The sequence below is a fragment of the Acanthochromis polyacanthus genome, chromosome 22 (assembly GCF_021347895.1).
Source record: "Acanthochromis polyacanthus isolate Apoly-LR-REF ecotype Palm Island chromosome 22, KAUST_Apoly_ChrSc, whole genome shotgun sequence".
NCBI lineage: Eukaryota > Metazoa > Chordata > Actinopteri > Pomacentridae > Acanthochromis > Acanthochromis polyacanthus.
In genome coordinates, this window is record NC_067134.1 from 10042969 (window position 1) to 10065692 (window position 22724).

The 22724-nt window shown below is 42.7% G+C and overlaps 1 protein-coding gene across 1 annotated transcript in view; it reads left to right on the plus strand.

The window, feature by feature from the left end:
* LOC110969941 (protein Shroom2-like) overlaps nt 1-22724 on the plus strand; it is a 46285-nt gene that overhangs the window by 10262 nt on the left and 13299 nt on the right. Inside the window, exons 3-7 of the mRNA XM_051942338.1 lie at nt 15820-15915; nt 16232-16249; nt 16775-16897; nt 16985-19310; nt 19583-19625. Of these exons, the coding sequence (XP_051798298.1) occupies nt 15820-15915; nt 16232-16249; nt 16775-16897; nt 16985-19310; nt 19583-19625 (2606 nt within the window). The remainder of the gene's footprint in view (nt 1-15819; nt 15916-16231; nt 16250-16774; nt 16898-16984; nt 19311-19582; nt 19626-22724) is intronic.

The following is a 22724-nucleotide window of genomic DNA, read 5'->3' on the forward strand; positions in this document are numbered from 1 at the left end:
CATTTCTCTGCACCTCTTCTTTCTTTTTTTTGTTGGTGACATGCCGATAAGCCCAGCTGTGATGACGCTGGCACTTTCTATTGTGTGTTTAGAGCTCGGTGGGGCGAGATCGGCCCGCCTGGCTGCTGCTGTTTGGGTTTCTGCAAGCTGGTGAATCAGCAACATGACGGAGGAAGTGGAACAGAGTGATGTGTAATCAGCTAAACATCCACCAGAATAAAATCAAGCATTATCCAAATATGTAGTAAAAATATAAACTATAAAGGTACAAATATATGTCCTATAAATATAAATATATATGTAGAAAAATATCTTCTAAAAATATAAACATAAGTAGAAAAATATGTCCTAAAAATCTAAGTATAAGTACAAAATTATTTCCTAAAATATAAACATAAATAGAAACAGTATCAGCATAAATGTAAAATGTGCTTTTGCTTCCAGGATGAATCCATGATTGTAGGCAGCAGAGTTCTGAACTACGAAGCAAGATTAGTTGGTTAGTAAGTTATGTTCAGCCTAAACTTCTAGTACTGTAGTAACTGATGCTGCACAGCTAGATCTCCATGGTAACAGATGCTGCACAGCTAGATGTCTATGGTAACTGATGCTCTGCAGCTAGATCTCATGGTAACTGATGCTGTGGAGCTAGATCTCCATGGTAACTGATGCTGTGGAGCTAGATCTCCATGGTAACTGATGCTCTGCAGCTAGATCTCCATGGTAACTGATGCTGCACAGCTAGATCTCCATGGTAACTGATGCTGAACAGCTAGATCTCCATGGTAACTGATGCTGCACAGCTAGATCTCCATGGTAACTGATGGTGCACAGCTAGATCTCCAGGCTAACTGATGCTCTGCAGCTAGATCTCATGGTAACTGATGCTGTGGAGCTAGATCTCCATGGTAACTGATGCTGTGGAGCTAGATCTCCATGGTAACTGATGCTCTGCAGCTAGATCTCCATGGTAACTGATGCTGCACAGCTAGATCTCCATGGTAACTGATGCTGCACAGCCAGATCTCATGGTAACTGATGCTGTGGAGCTAGATCTCCATGGTAACTGATGCTGCACAGCTAGATCTCCATGGTAACTGATGCCGTGGTGCTAGATCTCATGGTAACTGATGCTGTGGAGCTAGATCTCCATGGTAACTGATGCTGCACAGCTAGATCTCCATGGTAACTGATGCTGCACAGCTAGATCTCATGGTAACTGATGCTGTGGAGCTAGATCTCCATGGTAACTGATGCTGCACAGCTAGATCTCCATGGTAACTGATGCTGCACAGCTAGATCTCCATGGTAACTGATGCTGCACAGCTAGATCTCATGGTAACTGATGCCGTGGTGCTAGATCTCCATGGTAACTGATGCTGTGGAGCTAGATCTCCATGGTAACTGATGCTGCACAGCTAGATCTCCATGGTAACTGATGCTGCACAGCTAGATCTCATGGTAACTGATGCTGTCGTGCTAGATCTCCATGGTAACTGATGCCGTGGTGCTAGATCTCCGTGGTAACTGATGCTGCACAGCTAGATCTCCATGGTAACTGATGCTGCACAGCTAGATCTCCATGGTAACTGATGCTGCACAGCTAGATCTCATGGTAACTGATGCCGTGGTGCTAGATCTCCTTGGTAACTGATGCCGTGGTGCTAGATCTCCGTGGTAACTGATGCTGCACAGCTAGATCTCCTGCTGCAGCTCGGAGCCAATCCTCAACCCGCCACCATCACAGACTCAGTTCCAGAGGAATTACTCCGCCACCGTTCACACCACAAGCACAAGGTAACACGAAGAGGCAAGAAAAAAAGTGGAGTAAGAGCCAGATTAAAGCGGGAGACATGTAAACAGCGGCCGCTCCCCTCCATTATCCTAGCCAACGTGCGCTCGCTCCGTAACAAGCTAGACGAGCTACAGGCTAACATCAATTACCTGCACGAGTACAGGACGGCTTCGATTCTAGCTTTCACGGAGACGTGGTTAAACAACAACGACTGTAACAGCCTGCTGCATATCGATGGCTTTGCCCCCACTCTGAGACTGGACAGGGACAGAGAGCTCACCGGTAAACAACATGGCGGAGGTGTCTGTCTGTACGTTAACACACGTTGGTGCTCCACCGTTGTTGTGAGGGAGAAACTGTGCTCTCCAGACATTGAACTCTTGGCTGTTTCGCTGCGCCCTTACTACCTACCTAGAGAGTTTCCACAGCTTTTTGTTATTCTGGTTTACATCCATCCCAAAGCTAATGCCGCCACTGCCACAGAACATATCATGAACTCACTGGACAACCTGGAACGCATCTCCCCCGACTCACCTAAGTTTATCCTCGGTGATTTCAATCACTGCTCCCCTGGGAAAGCCCTGAAAGGTTTTCAGCAGTATATAACATGCACCACACGCCTGGGGAAGACGTTGGACAAATGCTATGGGTCAGTTCCAGATGCATACAGGTCTGTTGCTCTCCCCCCTCTAGGCTCTGCTGACCACAGTACTGTTCTACTCATTCCAGCATACATCCCCATTATACGGAAAGCCAATAAAATCATCTGCAACATCAAGCAGTGGACCAAAGACAGCATTCTTGCCCTACAAGGATGCTTTGAGTCCACAGACTGGGATAACTTTTTAATCCCCTCCAATAACATCAGCGAACAGGTCGACACCATCTCTTCCTACATCTCTTTCTGTGTGGATAGCATTATCCCCTCCAAAACTGTCACAATATTTCCCAACAATAAACCATGGATCACCAAGGAGCTCAAAGAAACCATCAACAAGAAGAAAAGGGTCTTTTTCACTGGCTCTGAATTAGAGAAAAAAGAGGTCAACAGGGAAGTTAAGCGTGCCATAAAAGCAGCCAAGCTGAAGTATAAAAACAAAGTTGAGGAAAACTTCACACAGGGGAACCTCCGCTCAGCTTGGCAGGGCTTGAAGAACATGGCTGCTGTGAACACCACCACCAACTGCAGAAACACCATCCATGTGGACGGTAGCAGCCCTACATCTCTTCCCAACGACCTCAACTCTTTTTACACCAGGTTTGAAAGAGACAACACCGCACAGCTGGAGGAGATCAGGACCACACTCCAACCCACTGACTGCACACTGACCTTCAACAGAGAGGAGGTGACCAGAGCCCTGAGGAGGACTAAAGAGACCAGCTCCCCCGGCCCGGACAACATCTGCGGTCGTGTGCTCAGACACTGTGCAGAACAGCTGGGAGGTGTGTTTCAAACCGTCTTCCAAAACTCCCTGGACAGTAATAGAGTTCCTCAGTTGTGGAAACATTCCACAGTCATCCCCATCCCCAAGAAGAGTACAACCAAAGTACTCAATGACTTAAGACCTGTGGCCCTCACCTCTCTCGTGATGAAGGCAATGGAGAGAATCGTGAAACAACATGTCATCAGAGTAACTAACTCACAGATTGACCCTCTCCAATTCGCTTATCGTACGAGCAGAGGTGTTGATGATGCCAAAACATTCATTCTGGACACTGTACACCGTCACCTGGAACACCCAAACACTTCAGCAAGACTTCTGTTTGCTGACTTCTCCTCTGCATTTAACACCCTCCAGCCTCACATCCTGGCTCATAAACTCTCCTCCCGCTTCCACCTGGATAATCAGCTCATCCTGTGGATTCTGGACTTTTTAACCCACAGATCACAGAGGGTGCGGGTCAACAACACCTTCTCTGATGTACTTCACACCTCCACTGGTTCTCCTCAGGGCTGTGTCCTCTCTCCGCTTCTCTTCATCCTCTACACTGATGACTGCAGATCCACACAGCCCAACTCCCACCTGGTCAAGTATGCAGACGACACAGTCCTCCTGTCTCTGCTGTCAGGACCTTCTTGGTCTCACAGCTCAGTCCTCCAGGAGTTTGTGGACTGGTGTGATGACTCTTGTTTGGAGCTGAATGTTAAAAAAACCAAGGAGATGGTGGTGACCTTCTCCAACAAGCAGATGGCGCTGGCTACAGCCGTCACCACCACCATCCATGGACTGCCTGTTGAGCTTGTGGAGGAGTACAAATATCTGGGCACCATCTTTGACAGCCAGCTGAAATTCTCCTCTAACACAGAGGAGATAATCAGGAAATGTCACCAGAGGCAGTATCTCCTAAGGAAACTCAACTCATTTGGAGTAAATAAGAACATTCTCCAGACATTCTACTACTCCTTCATAGAGAGCACCATTACATTCTCCATCATCTGCTGGTTCTATTCTATCAGCCTCCAGAACAGAAACCGCCTGCAGAGGACTGTCACTGTCTGTTCCAAGATCATAGGACTTCCTCTGAGAACTCTATCTGCAGTGTATGAGCACTTAACATGCAGACTGGCGAACCGGATCATCAGTGACCCCTCACATGCTCTCTTCTCTGCATTTGAGTGGCTTCCTTCTGGTCGACGGCTTCGCTGCCCCGCATGTAGGACACAGAGGAGAAGGGCCACCTTTGTACCCAGGGCGGTCCAACTACTCAACTCATAACCACAACACCCCCCACCCACTGCCACCACCTCCCACGGACTTTAACACGGACCTCGTGAACTTTTCCATTTGCATTTTGCACTCTGCATTTTACATCTGTACTGACTTATTACTGTACCTACCTCATTGCCATTGCAACTATTCTACTTGTACTACTGACATACACTTGTATATTTGCACTAGTAAATTGTTTACCGTATTGTCATTTTAATTTTTTAGTTTTTATTTCTGTACATAGTATTTTGCCTTTATTATTATTCCATTGCACTGACTGCTCTACGTGCCTTTGAATTGCCCCTTGGGGACAAATAAAGTTTTTTGAATTTGAATTTGAATTTGAATTTGAAGATCTCCATGGTAACTGATGCTGCACAGCTAGATCTCCATGGTAACTGATGCTGCACAGCTAGATCTCATGGTAACTGATGCCGTGGTGCTAGATCTCCATGGTAACTGATGCCGTGGTGCTAGATCTCCATGGTAACTGATGCTGCACAGCTAGATCTCATGGTAACTGATGCCGTGGTGCTAGATCTCCTTGGTAACTGATGCCGTGGTGCTAGATCTCCGTGGTAACTGATGCTGCACAGCTAGATCTCCGTGGTAACTGATGCTGCACAGCTAGATCTCCATGGTAACTGATGCTGCACAGCTAGATCTCATGGTAACTGATGCCGTGGTGCTAGATCTCCATGGTAACTGATGCCGTGGTGCTAGATCTCCGTGGTAACTGATGCTGCACAGCTAGATCTCCATGGTAACTGATGCTGCACAGCTAGATCTCATGGTAACTGATGCCGTGGTGCTAGATCTCCTTGGTAACTGATGCCGTGGTGCTAGATCTCCGTGGTAACTGATGCTGCACAGCTAGATCTCCATGGTAACTGATGCTGCACAGCTAGATCTCCATGGTAACTGATGCTGCACAGCTAGATCTCATGGTAACTGATGCTGTGGAGCTAGATCTCCATGGTAACTGATGCCGTGGTGCTAGATCTCCATGGTAACTGATGGTGCTAGATCTCCATGGTAACTGATGCCGTGGTGCTAGATCTCTATGGTACACACGTGGACAAAATTGTTGGTACCCCTCAGTTAAAGAAGGAAAAACCCACAATTCTCACTGAAATCACTTGAAACTCACAAAAGTAACAATAAATAAAAATTTATTGAAAATTAAATAATCAAAATCAGCCATCACTTTTGAATTGTTGATTAACATAATTATTTAAAAAAACAAACTAATGAAATAGGGCTGGACAAAAATGATGGTACCCATAACTTAATATTTTGTTGCACAACCTTTTGAGGCAATCACTGCAATTAAACAATTTCTGTATTTGTCAATGAGCGTTCTGCAGCTGTCAACAGGTATTTTGGCCCACTCCTCATGAGCAAACAGCTCCAGTTGTCTCAGGTTTGATGGGTGTCTTCTCCTAATGGCATGTTTCAGCTCCTTCCACATATGTTCAATGGGATTCAGATCTGGGCTCATAGAAGGCCACTTTAGAATAGTCCAACGCTTTTCTCTCAGCCATTCTTGGGTGTTTTTGGCTGTGTGTTTTGGATGGTTGTCCTGTTGGAAGACCCATGACCTGCGACTGAGACCAAGCTTTCTGACACTAGGCAGCACATTTCTCTCCAGAATGCCTTGATAGTCTTCAGATTTCATCGTACCTTGCACACTTTCAAGACACCCTGTGCCAGATGCAGCAAAGCAGCCCCAAAACATTACTGAGCCTCCTCCATGTTTCACCGTAGGGACAGTGTTCTTTTCTTCGTATGCTTGGTTTTTGAGTCTATGAACATAGAGTTGATGTGCCTTACCAAAAAGCTCCAGTTTGGTCTCATCTGTCCAAAGGACATTCTCCCAGAAGCTTTGTGGCTTGTCAACATGCATTTTTGCAAATTCCAGTCTGGCTTTTTTATGAGTTTTTTTCAGCAGTGGTGTCCTCCTTGGTCGTCTCCCATGAAGTCCACTTTGGCTCAAACAACGACGAATGGTGCGATCTGACACTGATGTACCTTGGCCTTGGAGTTCACCTTTAATTTCTTTGGAGGTTGCTCTGGGCTCTTTGGATACAATTCCAACGATCCGTCTCTTCAATTTGTCATCAATTTTCCTCTTGCGGCCACGTCCAGGGAGGTTGGCTACTGTCCCGTGGGTCTTGAACTTCTGAATAATATGAGCCACTGTTGTCACAGGAACTTCAAGCTGTTTAGAGATGGTCTTATAGCCTTTACCTTTAAGATGTTTGTCTATCATTTTTTTTCGGATGTCCTGGGACAATTCTCTCCTTCGCTTTCTGTTGTCCATGTTCAGTGTGGTACACACCTTTTCACCAAACAGCAGGGTGACTACTTGTCTCCCTTTAAATAGGCAGACTGACTGATTATGAGTTTGGAAACACCTGTGATGTCAATTAAATGACACACCTGAGTTAATCATGTCACTCTGGTCAAATAGTTTTCAATCTTTTATAGAGGTACCATCATTTTTGTCCAGCCCTATTTCATTAGTTTGTTTTTTTAAATAATTATGTTAATCAACAATTCAAAAGTAATGGCTGATTTTGATTATTTAATTTTCAATAAATTTTTATTTATTGTTACTTTTGTGAGTTTCAAGTGATTTCAGTGAGAATTGTGGGTTTTTCCTTCTTTAACTGAGGGGTACCAACAATTTTGTCCACGTGTGTAACTGGTGCTGCAGGATAAGATCTCAGTTCAGATGGAAATGGGCTGGAAGAAGCGTCTCCCTTTAACCGAATCGTTTCCTCGCCAGTATTTCTGAGTGATGCAGATTCTCAGCTGAGGAAAAAATTGCTTCTGTAAACATGTTGAGCTTTATCTGACTAAAACCACTGGATGAAGTCGTGTAGTTACAGTATCACACACTGTATGTGTGGCGTTGCCATGTTGGGTTTTTGGTAATTTTCAATCTTTTTTGTTGTTTTTTTGTCTCATTTTTTGTGATTTTTTTTCAGTCACCTTTGGTTATTTTTTGTCTTATTTTTGTCATTTTCAATCTCTTTTTGTAATTTTTTCTAAATTTTTGTCATTTTCAGTCTCTTTTTTTTAGTTATTTTGTCTTTGTTATCATATTCAGTCTGTTGCTTTTCTTTCAGTTTTTTGTGATTTTCAATCTTTTTTGTTTTTTGTCTAATTTTTTGTCATTTTCAATCACTTTTGGTTGTTTTTGTCTCAATGTTTTTGTCATTTTTGGTTGTGTTTTGCCTTTTTGTTGTGTTTTGCCTCAGCTTGTCAATTTCGATCTCATCTCTTTGTTGTTTTTTGTCTTATTTTTGTCATTTTCAATCTTTTTTGTTATTTTTTGTCTTTTTGTCATTTTCAATGTTTTTGTTGTGTTTTGTCAATTTTTTTTTCATTTTCAATCACTTTTGGTTGTTTTTATCTGTTTTTTTGGTCATTTTCAATCTTTTTATTTGTATCAGGTGTCAGACGTACAAACTAAGAACCTCAGTCAAAAACTTGAACCGCTTGTTGGTCAAATGGTGTTTATATATTTATAAGTTAAGCCTTTATTAATCCCACAGTGGGGAAATTTCTAGCTCATAGATGACGATGCAAACATTTCAAATGAAAATAAACTAAAATCTACACGAGTAAAACTTCTAAAGAGTCCTGTTGTGGGACAGAGTGGACATAGGAGCTTGCAAACGTGCTATTAGAAACCATTCTAAATAATATTTTGGCAACCAAAATAAAGTTCTTGTTGCATGTAATGACCTGAATCTTTTAATCTCTTTTCCCTCTCGTGACGGTGTTTACGCAGCAGCCACTTACAGCCCAAACTCTAGATTACAGCAAGGACAGGACAATAACTCCTCCCCCTCGATTCAAATCCCCCTTTATAATCCCTGAAGAAATCTGCTGCAGCACAAGGTGGAGTGTTTGTTCGTCCTGGGTGGACGAGGAGGAGGAGGAGGAATTACTAGATTCCTCAGAGTTTTCTCTGCTGTCAGACTGATGGGAGTACCGGTGTCACACTGCAGATTTCCTTTTCTTTTTGTTTGTTCTTGAAGGAGGCTGCTGGGGAGAAGCAGGAAACTGTTTCAGATAGTTGGTAAGTTAGCACACTTTGCTCGTTTAGCCTTGAATTTTCTTTGACGAAATCCACCAGTGCAGCAACCTGTCCTTTCTGGAACCAAAACTAGACTGAGTAATGTTGATTTGCAATGAAAAGAGGTTTAAGTTGTTGTAAATGCTACATTTCTTTTTCTGTTTTAGTCAAGTAAAGAGTGTGTGTTTGGCACAGAAATCTCCTCAGGGGCTGCTTTAAGTTTACCTCTTTATTAATAGTGTCCACATGGAGCACAGTAGGAGTTTCTTTATATCTAATTCTTTGTTTCTGCATTAGAAAGCACGTAACGATGTTGAGGTTGTTTTTTTTTTTGTGTGCTGTGTAAGAGCTTCAGAAAGAGTCCTCTTTGGCAAATGTGCATTTCTTGATTAGTTGCAACTACAAAAAGACTAGACGTGACTACAAATAGAAAAAAAAAAAGATCACAAAGAGATTGAGAATGCTGATAAATTGACAAACATCAGGGAAAAATAGCAAGCAGTAAATATTAAAACACTTAAAATGCCAGAAAGGGATTTAAAATGACGACAAAGAGATTAGAAACAACCAGAAAGTGAGTTGAAATGATTGCAAAGAGACTGAAATGACAACAAACAGACTGAGTATGACTATAAATGAACTAAAAATGGTCACAAAGTAACCACAACTGACCAAAGAAAGTAACTAATTACCGCCAACAGACAAGGAATTGCTAAAAATGACTACAAAGAGACTGACAATAACTATATATAGACTAAAAATAGAATAAAAATAGAATAAAAATGGTCAAAGAAACAAAAAATAGTCATAGACAGGTGAAGAATCACTAGAAATGAACTAGAAATGACAACAGAGTGAGTAGAAATAATCGCAAAGAGACGAAAATGACAACAGATGGATGAGAAATGACAACAAATATATTTGAAACAACCACAATTTCACCAAAAATGACTGTAAATTGACTAATAATTGCAACAAAATAATTAAAATTGGCCAACGGAACAAAAAATTGGCATGGACAGGCGAGGAATTACGATAAATAGACTAGAAATGACCACAAACTGACCAAAAATAGACCAAAAATGACCACAAAGGAACTAGAACTGGCCAAAGAAACTGTAAAAAATTGCCAAGAGATGAGAAATTACTGTAAACAGACTAGAAATGATTGCAACGAGACTGAAATGACAATAAATTTACTAGAAAGGACCACAAATTGACCAAAAATGACCACAGATAGACTAAAAAGACCTACAATGACTATATATTGACTAAAAACAGCCACAAATAGACTATAAGCGATTGAAAGTGATTGTAAATAACTACAAACAGACCAAATACGACCACAAGAAGAATAATTCTAATTTATATTACGCTATAATATTAATACTATGTTGAATTTCATCATTGTTTACATTTATTTTGTGAATCCGGTGCACTTACTTTGTCATGTACACGGTAACATTTAGTAATCAGTCCTAGGATAAGTGTGTGTTTCTTGTTTTACTGCATGACGGACGCCAACTGGGTTAGCTGTGTGTTCAGTTTCATGCGTCCGGCTCACGTTTCCTGAGAGCAAACGGTGGCGTCTCCTCCCCTGTGGAATATCTGTGACAGACCAGCTGTATCCCCTGACAATAGACCCCTCGGCGCTTTAGAAAAACACATATTTGCATTTCCATTGTGTTTTGAGGCGATGCAACTCTCACTTTTTGTGTCGTGGTTGAACAGCGGGAGGGGAAGGAGGTTGGTACAAACACCCGACGACCACTTTGTGCTGCGCCGTGCTGTCTTTTTTAGCTCATTTAGGACAAATATGATGGATTTGAGGGATGGTGTGGGAAATCCAAGGTGGATTTCAGCTTCAAAGACGGGAATATCTACTGAGGAAAGCTTCTCAGTGGGCTGAAAACAAAGAGCAGAGACTTCAACCGAATCTCCAAGTTCAATAGTTGAAACTACTCTTTGACTGCATGCATAAATGAGGTCTTGCCATAAAAAAAAAAAACTTTTAAAGGAACTAGAACTGGCCAAAGAAACTAAAAAAAATGTGAGACGTTGCTATGAATAGACTAGAAATTACTATAAAGACACTGAGAATGACTATATATATATACACTAAAAACTGCCACAAACAGACTGAAAACAACCACAGATTGACTAAAAATGACCACAAACGGACTGAAAACGACCACAATTTGACTAAAAATGACCACAAACGGACTGAAAACGACCACAATTTGACTAAAAATGACCACAAACAGACTGAAAGCGACTAAAATTTGACTAAAATGACCCCAAACAGACTGAAAATGACCACAAATTGACTAAAAATGACCACAAATAGACTGAAAATGACTTCAAGTAGTATTAAAAATGACCACAAATAGACTGAAAATGGCGACAAATAGTCTAAAAATGACCACAAATAGAGTAAAATTGGCTACAGAAACCAAAAATTACCATAGACAGATGACTAATTACTGCCAATAGGTTAAAGATGACTATAAACAGGCTGAGAGTGAATATATATAGACTAAAAACTATCACAAATAGACTGAAAACGACTACAAATAGTATGAAAATGACCACAAATAGACTAAAAATGGCCAAAGAAACCAAAAATTGTCGTAGACAGGCGAGGCGTTACTACAAATAGACTAAAAATGACTATAAAGAGACTGAGAATGGCTATATATAGACTAAAAACAGCCACGAACAGACCAAAAATCACCACAGATAAATTAAAAATGTCCACAAAGTAACTAGAATTGGCAACAGAAACTAAAAATAGCCATAGAAAGATGAGGAATTACTAGAAATAGACGAAAAATGACTGTGAAGAGACTGAGAATGACTATATATAGACTAAAAACAGCCACAAAGTAACTAAAATTGGCCAGTTTTTAAAGATTTTTTCACTTTAAAATGGGTCAGTTTGGGCCACAACAAACCAGGAGGGTTAAATGCTTTACTATTAGGAAATCCTGGATTGACATTGACGCTGTATTTAGGATTAGTGGGAAAGGTTGTAGTTTCCTTTAAAGACCAAAAGAAGAGGTAATGGGGAGCTGTGAGTTCATGGAAAAACAAATCCCAGAAAGCACTGCCTGCCTTGACACTAACTTTAAAGTAAAATAGTGCAAAATCTGGATTTTTTTTTTTTTTTTTTAGTGCAGGCAAACAAAAACAATCCATGCAATTCAGGTTTAATTGGTTTCCAGTGGTTCATTTCCAAGTCCAAAGTTCTTGTCTAAACTCTGCTGACTTAGAAAGCATCAAAAAGCCCCAAGAGCACCAAAGAATAAGAGCAAACCTTAAATAAATGTGTTACATTTTTAGCTCCTTGGCTTTCTTTTCTTATTTCTGCAGCTCAGAAACAAACATTGTAACATCTAGACACTGTTTATATTAGAATATCTTCCTTTCCTTTGTTATTTCTTAGCTGCATGCCTTCCTTTGTCCTCGTAATTAACCCTGACATACAGTTGACCAGTTTTGACGTTAGACAGCAGTAAAAACACCCTAAACGTCGTTCTTTTAGCCTGAAGTCTGATGGCTTTTCCTACGCTGACCTAAAATATGCAAAAATTGAAAACTACGAAGTTTTTGAGGCTGAAAACAGTGGTTTTAGGGAATCTTCCAACTGTGAAGTAAGTGTTTTTTATTTATTGTTTTGTGTTCTAAATGGTAAATGTTGAATTAATACAACAGGTCCTCGGCTTATGACGTCCTCGACTTGTTTCGTGGTTATGTCGCCATCTCCCATAAAGTCATTAAGAAAGTCCTGTTCCATCATTCCGACGTACGGCGTTTGCAACGTTAAAACAAATTATGCACGAGAACTAGCTGACGCGCGGAGCTGACCTGGTGTCCTCGATAATGATTTTACCGCTGTGTTAGCGTAGGTGAGTGACACAGGTACTTACCTGAGTTTGATTTACGGCAAACATCGCATTACGTCTCGGTTTAGGATCAGAATTCCAACGTAAGTCAAGACCCCCAGTATTCATAACTATGATTTCTTATGATTTAGCAGCGTTTTGTTTTATGGTGGCAATAAATAAACATGGTTGTATTATAAATTTCAACAGTTCCAAAATGTTCATGCCATTTTTGAATTTATTAAAATATATTTAAATCTTCATGGCTTTCATGATTTTATGTAAAACAGGACGTGATAGTAGATTGTAGATTGATTGTACAACTTGTGAAACATTAAGGATTAGTCGTATATTTATTAATGTGGCATTGGGCTGTTTGCACATTCTAAATAGATCTGTGGTCTAAAACTGGGTGTAGACACTTACTACGAGGGAATTTTTCTAAAATATGAGCAGTATGTAAAGGTTAAAGACAATGAGATTAACACTCTGTTAACATGAGAAACCAGCTGGTAAAGAGGAGCCACGTATTTCTACCGTTGACAGCAGATGACAGAAGGCGTCAGACTTTCTTTATTCCATCGCAGCCACTGGAGACGCTCAGACTGCTGGGAGATGGCCAAATAAAGATGTCCCAGTTGAAGCGAGGGTACGGCAAGGAGGGGAAATACCTCCCTGCATTCCTTGGCTGAAAGAATGCAGCGTCTCCACCGTGGCCTGGCAGGGTTAAAGTTTCAATTAGGGCAGGTGAACTCTCATCTGGGCGAGGTATTTCACTTCTCACTGACATTTGAACTTGGGCAACTTCCGTCTAGTTTGTCAAACGTTGAAGCTTCTGGGGCTGCAGCTATCGATTACTTTGGTAATCAAGTGTTCTATCACTTAGTCTGGTGATTAATCCAGTAATTGGATTCTGCGCTTGCTGTCGCAGCATCAAAAGAGGAAGTGAGTGTAAAAGAAATATGTCGTGGTGGAACACGGATGAACATCTGTGATGTATTATATAGTACAAGTGCATTGTACATATATGGTATAGTATACACAATACACAATATCACCATTTCTCTCCAATATTGTTCACACATCTGTCTAAATCTGTGATAGTGAGCACTTCTCCTTTGCTGAGATAATCCATCCCACCTCACAGGTGTGCCATATCAAGATGCTGATTAGACACCATGATTAGTGCACAGGTGTGCCTTAGACTGCCCACAATAAAAGGACACTCTGAAAGGTGCAGTTTTATCACAGCACAATGCCACAGATGTGGCAAGATTTGAGGGAGTGTGCAGTTGGCATGCTGACAGCAGGAATGTCAACCAGAGCTGTTGCTCGTGTATTGAATGTTCGTTTCTCTACCATAAGCAGTCTCCAAAGGCGTTTCAGAGAATTTGTCAGTACATCCAACCAACCTCACAGCCGCAGACCACTTGTAACCACACCAGCATGTTCACCTCCAAGATCGTCTGAGACCAGCCACTCGGACAGCTGCTGAAACAATCGGTTTGCATAACCAAAGAATTTCTGCACAAACTGTTAGAAACCGTGTCAGGGAAGCTCATCTGCTGCTCGTCGTCCTCATCGGGATCTGGCCCTGACTGCAGTTCGTCGTTGTAACCGACTTGAGTGGGCAAATGCTCACATTGGATGGCGTCTGGCACGTTGGAGAGGTGTTCTCTTCACGGATGAATCCCGGTTTACACTGTTCAGGGCAGATGGCAGACAGCGTGTGTGGCGTCGTGTGGGTGAGCGGTTTTCTGATGTTAATACTGTGGATGGAGTGGTCCATGGGGGTAGTGGGGTTATGGTGTGGGCAGGCAGGCGTCTGTTATGGAAGAAGAACACAGGTGCATTTTATTGATGGCATTTTGAATGCACAGAGATACCATAACGAGATCCTGAGGCCCATTGTTGTGCCATACATCCAAGAACATCACCTCATGTTGCAGCAGGATAATGCACGGCCCCATGTTGCAAGGATCTGTTGGTCTGTGGCGGCATGGCTCAGTGGGTAGAGTGGCCGTCTTGTAACTGGAAGGTTGCTGGTTCGATCCTTGGCCCGTCGAACTCATGTCGAGGTGTCCCTGAGCAAGACACCGATCCCCTAAATGCTCCTGGTGAGTCGTGGTTAGTGCCTTGCATGGCAGCTCCCGCCATCAGTGTGTGTGTGAATGGGTGAATGTGACGTATCATGTAAAGCGCTTTGGATAAAAGCGCTATATAAATACAACCATTTATCTGTACAGAATTCTTGGAAGCTGAAAACGTCCCAGTTCTTGCATGACCAGCATACTCACCAGACATGTCACCCATTGAGCATGTTTGGGATGCTCTGGATCGGCGTATACAACAGCGTGTACCAGTTCCCGCCAATATCCAGCAACTTCGCACAGCCATTGATGAGGAGTGCTATTTGGCTGCAACTGGCCATAGCAGTCGGTGTGTTATGGAAAGTAGACACACATGCGCACTCACGTACTGCTAAGTGAACGGTTGATAGCAGGCAGCCTGGCGGCGTACCGGTGAAAGAGCAGCGTACCACCACTGGGTCTTTTTCCGGTACGCAGTACCTGACCGTACTGGCTTACTTTCACTCATGAGTATAGTACATACTGTACATAGTATAGTACATGGGCATTGTACATATATAGTATAGTACAGGGGTATTGTACACTAGAAAAGCTGCTCCAAACTTAAATAGAAGCTTCCCGTCAAATTTTATATCCACTTATAATTTATTATATTTTAGGTCAGGGTCCATACAGGATGAAGTCTGAGTCTGGACTCGGAATTTTAGTAATGAAAAACCTCAAGGAATAATTTCAGCACTGAAAGCTTCTTTGTCTTTGAGGAGAATAAATGAATCAGCCGGACATCGAGCAGCGTTTTGGTATTTGGGGGTGAGATTTTGCTTCACTCCGGGCATCCAGCAGGTAAGCAGCTCAGCTCTGCTCGGGGCCATATGGTGGTGACAGAGCTGCCTCCCTGTCCTGTTGTGAAAGCCCTTCACAGTCAGAGGCATCACATCCAGCAGCAAGTGAAATGTGTTCCTTCATCACTAAACGCCTGTCTGCTTGACCCGTTAGGCGTTTTGGTTGGCCATCCTAACAAAGCAGGTGTGAGTGAACCAAACACCTACACTCTGGTTGTAAAGTTAAAATTCAAACGTCATCTGGAAGCACACTGATTGTTTTTATTTAGTGCCCAACTTCTTTGGTTTCTGCTTCTTATTCAACAGCTAAACCTGATTTGTGTAGTTCTTTGATTGTTATAATTTAATACCAACCTGTTCTCCTGCTCCTTTTCCCTTTTTTTCATCCTTCAATCGCTGCCTATTAGAGCTAAAATGGTTGACGTTGTGTCACCACGTACAATGCCGTCAGAAACCGATGTGGCGAGGAGCTTTCTCACCAAGATTTTGCGAAGCTCCATGAGGTACCGTCACGCCAGTTTGCTTCGTCTACTCATCGTTCCTGGTAGTTCATGGCAAACCCAAGTGATTTGTGTTTCTTTGTCGTATTTTGCGGTGTGTGTGGTGTTCGTGATCCAAGCTGAATATTCTTCAGTGTTTTGCACTTTTTGTGTTGCTGTAATGAGTCCTGTGATGTTCTGTTGATTGGTTGTGTCACGTGTTGTGAAGTTCACCCAATATGTGATTTATTTCTCCGGTCTTAATATGTTGTGCAGAAGCAGTGTGGTGTATATTCTGTTGAACATGTGTTATTCTTTTCCTTTTCAACACGCTGTCCAGGAAGAACCGCTTCAAGGGGTATGTGCAAGTTTGATGCAGACACAATTATACAGAAATGTTATTAGTGTACCTTTGTAAGGTTCTTATCAAATGTGACCAGAAGAAACATCTATAAAAAATGCTTATTAGGTCTCAGCGTGTACATAACTGCAACAGTACTTATCAATGGAGTCTTATTATTTATTAATATTGGCATCAAAATGCAGGAATATTCTTGTTTGATATATTTAGTCAGAATTTTCAGAAGGACTGAAACCTCCAGGACAAACCCAGTCAACTAATGAATAAGAATGAAGGCTTTGGTTTTTTACTGGTAAAGTGTTTGTGGATGTAATGAGACTATTTATTGTATTTGAAGTGACATCCTCAAGTGATAAAGTGCACAATGTGCTCCTAGAGGACCAGGATATTGGTGCTTGGTACTGTTAAACTCTGCAAAATCCAGTCATCTGTCTTTTCCTGAAAGGATTTGGAAAATGCCAAAGAAGCAGAGATGTCAAATACTCGTTGTGTAAAGTGCTCTGTTGCCTCTCTGCCTTGCAGGAAGAATGATCCAGGCTTGCGGCCCCATTCCTGGCACTCCTCCAAGCTGACAGAAGAGGACTCCGAGCCGGCCGGGAGAGAGGCCGCCCCAGCACCAGTCTGGCAGCCAAAACATGAAGCAAGGTGAGCTTCTTACTCTGCATTAAACAGAGTGGGGAAACAGTCATCAAACTCAAGCATTAATTTAGTTTCTCTGATGATCCACTCCAGGCCCAAAGAGTCAGCCGCTCAAGGGGACCAGAACACCCAGCATCAGCTAACCAGTCAGTTCAGCTCAGTGAAAAACATGGAGAGACTGGAGCGTCCCTCCCATCCCTACTCACCAGCTCGTCTTTCCCCAACTAAATACATCAGCAGTGCTGAGCCGCTCTCTGGACCAGGAGGCAAAAGAGACACTGGGGTCAGCTGCTTCTCCAGCGGTTCCAGCCCTCCTGTTCTTGACCCCAGCACACCTGGTCGGAAGGGAACCAGCACCGAGAACATTTTCTTCAAAGGCCTTCAGAGTGAAGGACCTCAGCAGACTGAGCGTCCCAGGTACCTGCAGCCAGCACTGGGGAACGGAGGCTGGGAGGGGTCAAGGGCAGAGGATCAGCCTGCTTCTCGGGTTTCCTTTCCAGGGAGGCCAAGCATTGGTCCAGTGTGGCAGGTACCAGAGAAGAAAAAGTCCCAGTCACCTCCTCCTCCACCTCCTCCCCTACGCAGTGACAGTTTTGCAGCCACAAAGGTGTTTCCTTACTCTGAAGGGCCCAGTGGTCCAGCAAAGAGCCATGGCAGATCAAGTGAAAAACTGACAGAAACCAACAACCACAATGGCCTCAGGTCTCACCAGGATAAACCCTCAGAGGTCAGACGTAGCTTCAACCCTTTGCCCACCAAAGACTTTCACCATCCCAGCACGGCAGCTGACCACAACCATAACCAGCTGCACCCCAACAAACTCTTCTCTTTATCCAGCAACGACGTCAGACAGTCTCATTACAGCCAACTTCCTGCCCACCAGAGGCAGTACAGTGACGAAAGCCCCTTCTACTTGCAGACAAGAACAGCTCCTCCCACTAAGACTCAAAGCGTAGGAAGCTACTACCGCAGCCTCCAGGATCTGCCCACAAACGCTTTCAGTCGCAAACAGATACGAAACTCTACAGCATCCATGACGAGTTTTGTTGCAAACCCAAACCTGGAGAGTGGGAGGCACAACAGATACTGGCAAGGCCTAAGTAAGCATTCGGTTCAGACTGCTGAGCACAAAGCCTGGCAGGGCAAATCAGAGGGCTGGAGGGGGGAAACAGAGAAACCCCTTTGGGTAAACAGCAACGAAGCAGGCTTTTCAAGTTCCATGAAGACAAACGTTAAGGGAAAGTACTCTCTACCTCAGTCCCAGATGCCTTACTGCGAAAATAAGGAGCGCAATGGTCATTCTCATTTGGGGAATGGTCTATACTACGACCACCAGGCTTCTGAATGTTCTGTTCAAAGCCGAAGCCCAGAGGACACTGCAAAAAGAGGCGAAGGACATTCTAATGACATGAAAAGACACTACTCAACACATCAAAGTAGTGATCATAAGATTAATATTTCAAGGCACCAGGACCCCTGGGTACCTCAAGAAGATAACAGAATATCCCCCCTGAAGACGCCCCTTCTTCACTCCCTGGCCCAAGAAAGTAGGGGTCTGTCAGAGAGGCAACCATCAGCCTCCACCACAAGTGTGATGCCCACCCAGGACCCCGGTGACACCATGGCTGCCAGCAATGGAAAAGCAAATCGCCGCAGTGACCGCTATGCCACCACCCTCCGCAAGGAGATCCAACAGAAGCGAGCCCAGCTGCAAAAGAGCCGCAGTGCTGCAACCCTGACTTGTGATGCAGAAGATGAAGAAGCAGAGGAGTGGAGATCAATGGAGACATCTACATCTTCTGGTGTCTCCTTCTCAAATACCTACAAGGACCACTTAAAAGAAGCACAAGCCAGGGTGCTCCAGGCCACCTCCTTCCAGAGACGGGACTTGGAGCCTCTGGGACCAGAGGCACCGGTACTTAAAACCAACGGACGCATCAGAGGACGTAAGCGGTTCCACCTGGCAAAGAGGACGCACTCCTTTTCAGAGCCTGACAAGATAGACAAAGTGGGAGTGGAGGGGGAGTCCCAGACAGGCTCATTTGGTGAACGAAGGAAGTTGTTTGAGGCCAAACCGGCCTTCTCGAGGCCTGTGCTGAAGTTGGGTCAGAACTTGAACACAGATCTCGATGAGACAGGCAAACCCAAAGAGAGCTCTCCTCCCAGAGAGCCAGAGGAGACTAACCCATCCACAGACCCCAACCACCTCAGTCCTGGACATGTGTTACTGGAGCAGCAGAGGCTCGGGACCTTCGCTGAGTATCAGGCCACATGGAACAAGCAGAAGAAGTCATTGGAAGCCAAGACGCAAGGGAGATATCACTCAGCGGAGAACATCTTAGATGCAGGTGCTGAAGAGAAGGCCATCTGCATCCATGAGAGATCCAGATCTTCTCCTTCTGCTGACTTCTGTACACAGGTATGTGGGTTTCTGCATTATACATAATCCTAAGGGTTAAGGCATGAACTTAAATCACAATGTTTGTGGCTGTTGTGTAATCTGCTGCCTTTAGTTGAAATTCTGACAGGTCTGGGCAACGAAAACTTACTCTTTATTTTCAGGTAAAATTTGGAATTCATTTCATTTAGATAACATCAAGGTCAAAGTTTAAATGCTAGTTGTTTCGTTGTTTGAACACTGACACACTTATATTTAGCAATGAAACCCTTAACTTTGGTTTTCTCTTTCAGAATATTCCTTCTCCATGGAGGGACCCTCAGGCCCAGCAGAGCAGTTTAACCTCCAGGTGATTCTAAGATTTAGCACTTAAAATTGCATGAAAATAATGAAACTAAAAAACTAAATATGGAGTTTTCTTCATTCTGACTTTGATTATATTGAGTTTATTGCTCCTAAGAGTTCAATGAAATACACACGTGGACAAAATTGTTGGTACCCCTCAGTTAAAGAAGGAAAAACCCACAATTCTCACTGAAATCACTTGAAACTCACAAAAGTAACAATAAATAAAAATGTATTGAAAATTAAATAATCAAAATCAGCCATCACTTTTGAATTGTTGATTAACATAATTATTTAAAAAAACAAACTAATGAAATAGGGCTGGACAAAAATGATGGTACCCATAACTTAATATTTTGTTGCACAACCTTTTGAGGCAATCACTGCAATTAAACGCTTTCTGTATTTGTCAATGAGCGTTCTGCAGCTGTCAACAGGTATTTTGGCCCACTCCTCATGAGCAAACAGCTCCAGTTGTCTCAGGTTTGATGGGTGTCTTCTCCAAATGGCATGTTTCAGCTCCTTCCACATATGTTCAATGGGATTCAGATCTGGGCTCATAGAAGGCCACTTTAGAATAGTCCAACGCTTTTCTCTCAGCCATTCTTGGGTGTTTTTGGCTGTGTGTTTTGGATGGTTGTCCTGTTGGAAGACCCATGACCTGCGACTGAGACCAAGCTTTCTGACACTAGGCAGCACATTTCTCTCCAGAATGCCTTGATAGTCTTCAGATTTCATCGTACCTTGCACACTTTCAAGACACCCTGTGCCAGATGCAGCAAAGCAGCCCCAAAACATTACTGAGCCTCCTCCATGTTTCACCGTAGGGACAGTGTTCTTTTCTTCGTACGCTTGGTTTTTGAGTCTATGAACATAGAGTTGATGTGCCTTACCAAAAAGCTCCAGTTTGGTCTCATCTGTCCAAAGGACATTCTCCAAGAAGCTTTGTGGCTTGTCAACATGCATTTTTGCAAATTCCAGTCTGGCTTTTTTATGAGTTTTTTTCAGCAGTGGTGTCCTCCTTGGTCGTCTCCCATGAAGTCCACTTTGGCTCAAACAACGACGAATGGTGCCATCTGACACTGATGTACCTTGGCCTTGGAGTTCACCTTTAATTTCTTTGGAGGTTGCTCTGGGCTCTTTGGATACAATTCCAACGATCTGTCTCTTCAATTTGTCATCAATTTTCCTCTTGCGGCCACGTCCAGGGAGGTTGGCTACTGTCCCGTGGGTCTTGAACTTCTGAATAATATGAGCCACTGTTGTCACAGGAACTTCAAGCTGTTTAGAGATGGTCTTATAGCCTTTACCTTTAAGATGCTTGTCTATAATTTTTTTTTTCGGATGTCCTGGGACAATTCTCTCCTTCGCTTTCTGTTGTCCATGTTCAGTGTGGTACACACCTTTTCACCAAACAGCAGGGTGACTACTTGTCTCCCTTTAAATAGGCAGACTGACTGATTATGAGTTTGGAAACACCTGTGATGTCAATTAAATGACACACCTGAGTTAATCATGTCACTCTGGTCAAATAGTTTTCAATCTTTTATAGAGGTACCATCATTTTTGTCCAGGCCTGTTTCATTAGTTTGTTTTTTTAAATAATTATGTTAATCAACAATTCAAAAGTAATGACTGTTTTTGATTATTTAATTTTCAATAAATTTTTATTTATTGTTACTTTTGTGAGTTTCAAGTGATTTCAGTGAGAATTGTGGGTTTTTCCTTCTTTAACTGAGGGGTACCAACAATTTTGTCCACGTGTGTAAATACCCAAATGACCGAGGTCAAGGAAAAGTCAAACAGGGGATCACAGCACTTTCTATGTGGGATGGAAACAGATGCCAGACGCCTCCTGGCTCATTCCAACTTGTCAATTTCTCTGGAACATCCGGCAAAAAGAAAATTTTCATGTAAATGTGGAATGTGGTTGGTCTGTGAGATCTTCATGCAGAAAGAGAACAGGTCTCAGTTTCTCCCTTCAGGTTTCCTGAGCTGAAAGGAAGTGATCATTTTCCAACACACTAGATCCTTTTACAACTTTATCTTCTGCTATTGGGGCTCATGTTGAGGTGAACAGTATCTCCTGGAATCCAGTCATCAGCAACACCCAGATTTACAAAAGTGTCTGTCCAGTTTGAGGAGATTTACGGCCGGTCGGGAGTGTATCAGTTCATCCTTAAGCCGCTGTTGACAAAGAACACTTATCTGCTGCATATGTGATCAGTGTCTTTGGTAAATGTCGAAGTAGTTGCTCCTTTTGTTGGTGCAACATAAACACCTTTCAGGAAAAACTAAATTCAGCCTCATTTTCCCACATACCTTTCACTAAGAGGCGTCAGCTTAAGTGCTTCTCAAATTCGTTCTTTCTAGTGTTACACCATGAACCTTTTTAATGGGCAGCATTATCCAGAATATTATTTTATAAACTGAACTCGAAGATGGTTTTGAGAAATTAGTTTAATCCTAAAACTTCAAAATATAAACCTGTACTGTGCCTTCTGTTAATCAGTGTGCCAGTAATAATGATTAGTTGTTTTAAACAGTTACTGAGGGAATATTTCAAGCTTTTAAATATTTCGGAACTCTTTCACATCTAACTCGTTTGGTTTGGACTTTTCAGTTGAATTTTTTCCTCCTTCTACCACAGTCCACTCCAAACAGCTCAACCTCGGTCCGATGAAGAGGTGGATAAAACTGAACCATGGCTTGATTAGTTTCTAGCATAAACACGTTTTTCGGATGGTTCTGACTTTCAGATTAATTATAGAAAACTACAGCAGGTTTTCCAGAATCGGAACAAGAAGAATGAGCACATCAGGAGAGGAGGAGGCTTACTGTTTCTTTAAAATATGGTCTGGTGATGTTTTAAGAAATTAATAAGTTAGAAACTCCAGGGATGGGAGAGCAAAGCCACTTGAAGGTAAAGAAACTACAGCAAGAGTGTGCAGAAAGATTAGAAAAAGTGGTGCATCGACCACGGAGGAGGACAAATTTCCTTTTTATGATGATCTGGATAGACTTCTGGGCATCTAGTTGCAAATCAGTCAATGTCAAGTACATGGAGACTCGGCACACAGAGAGAATGCT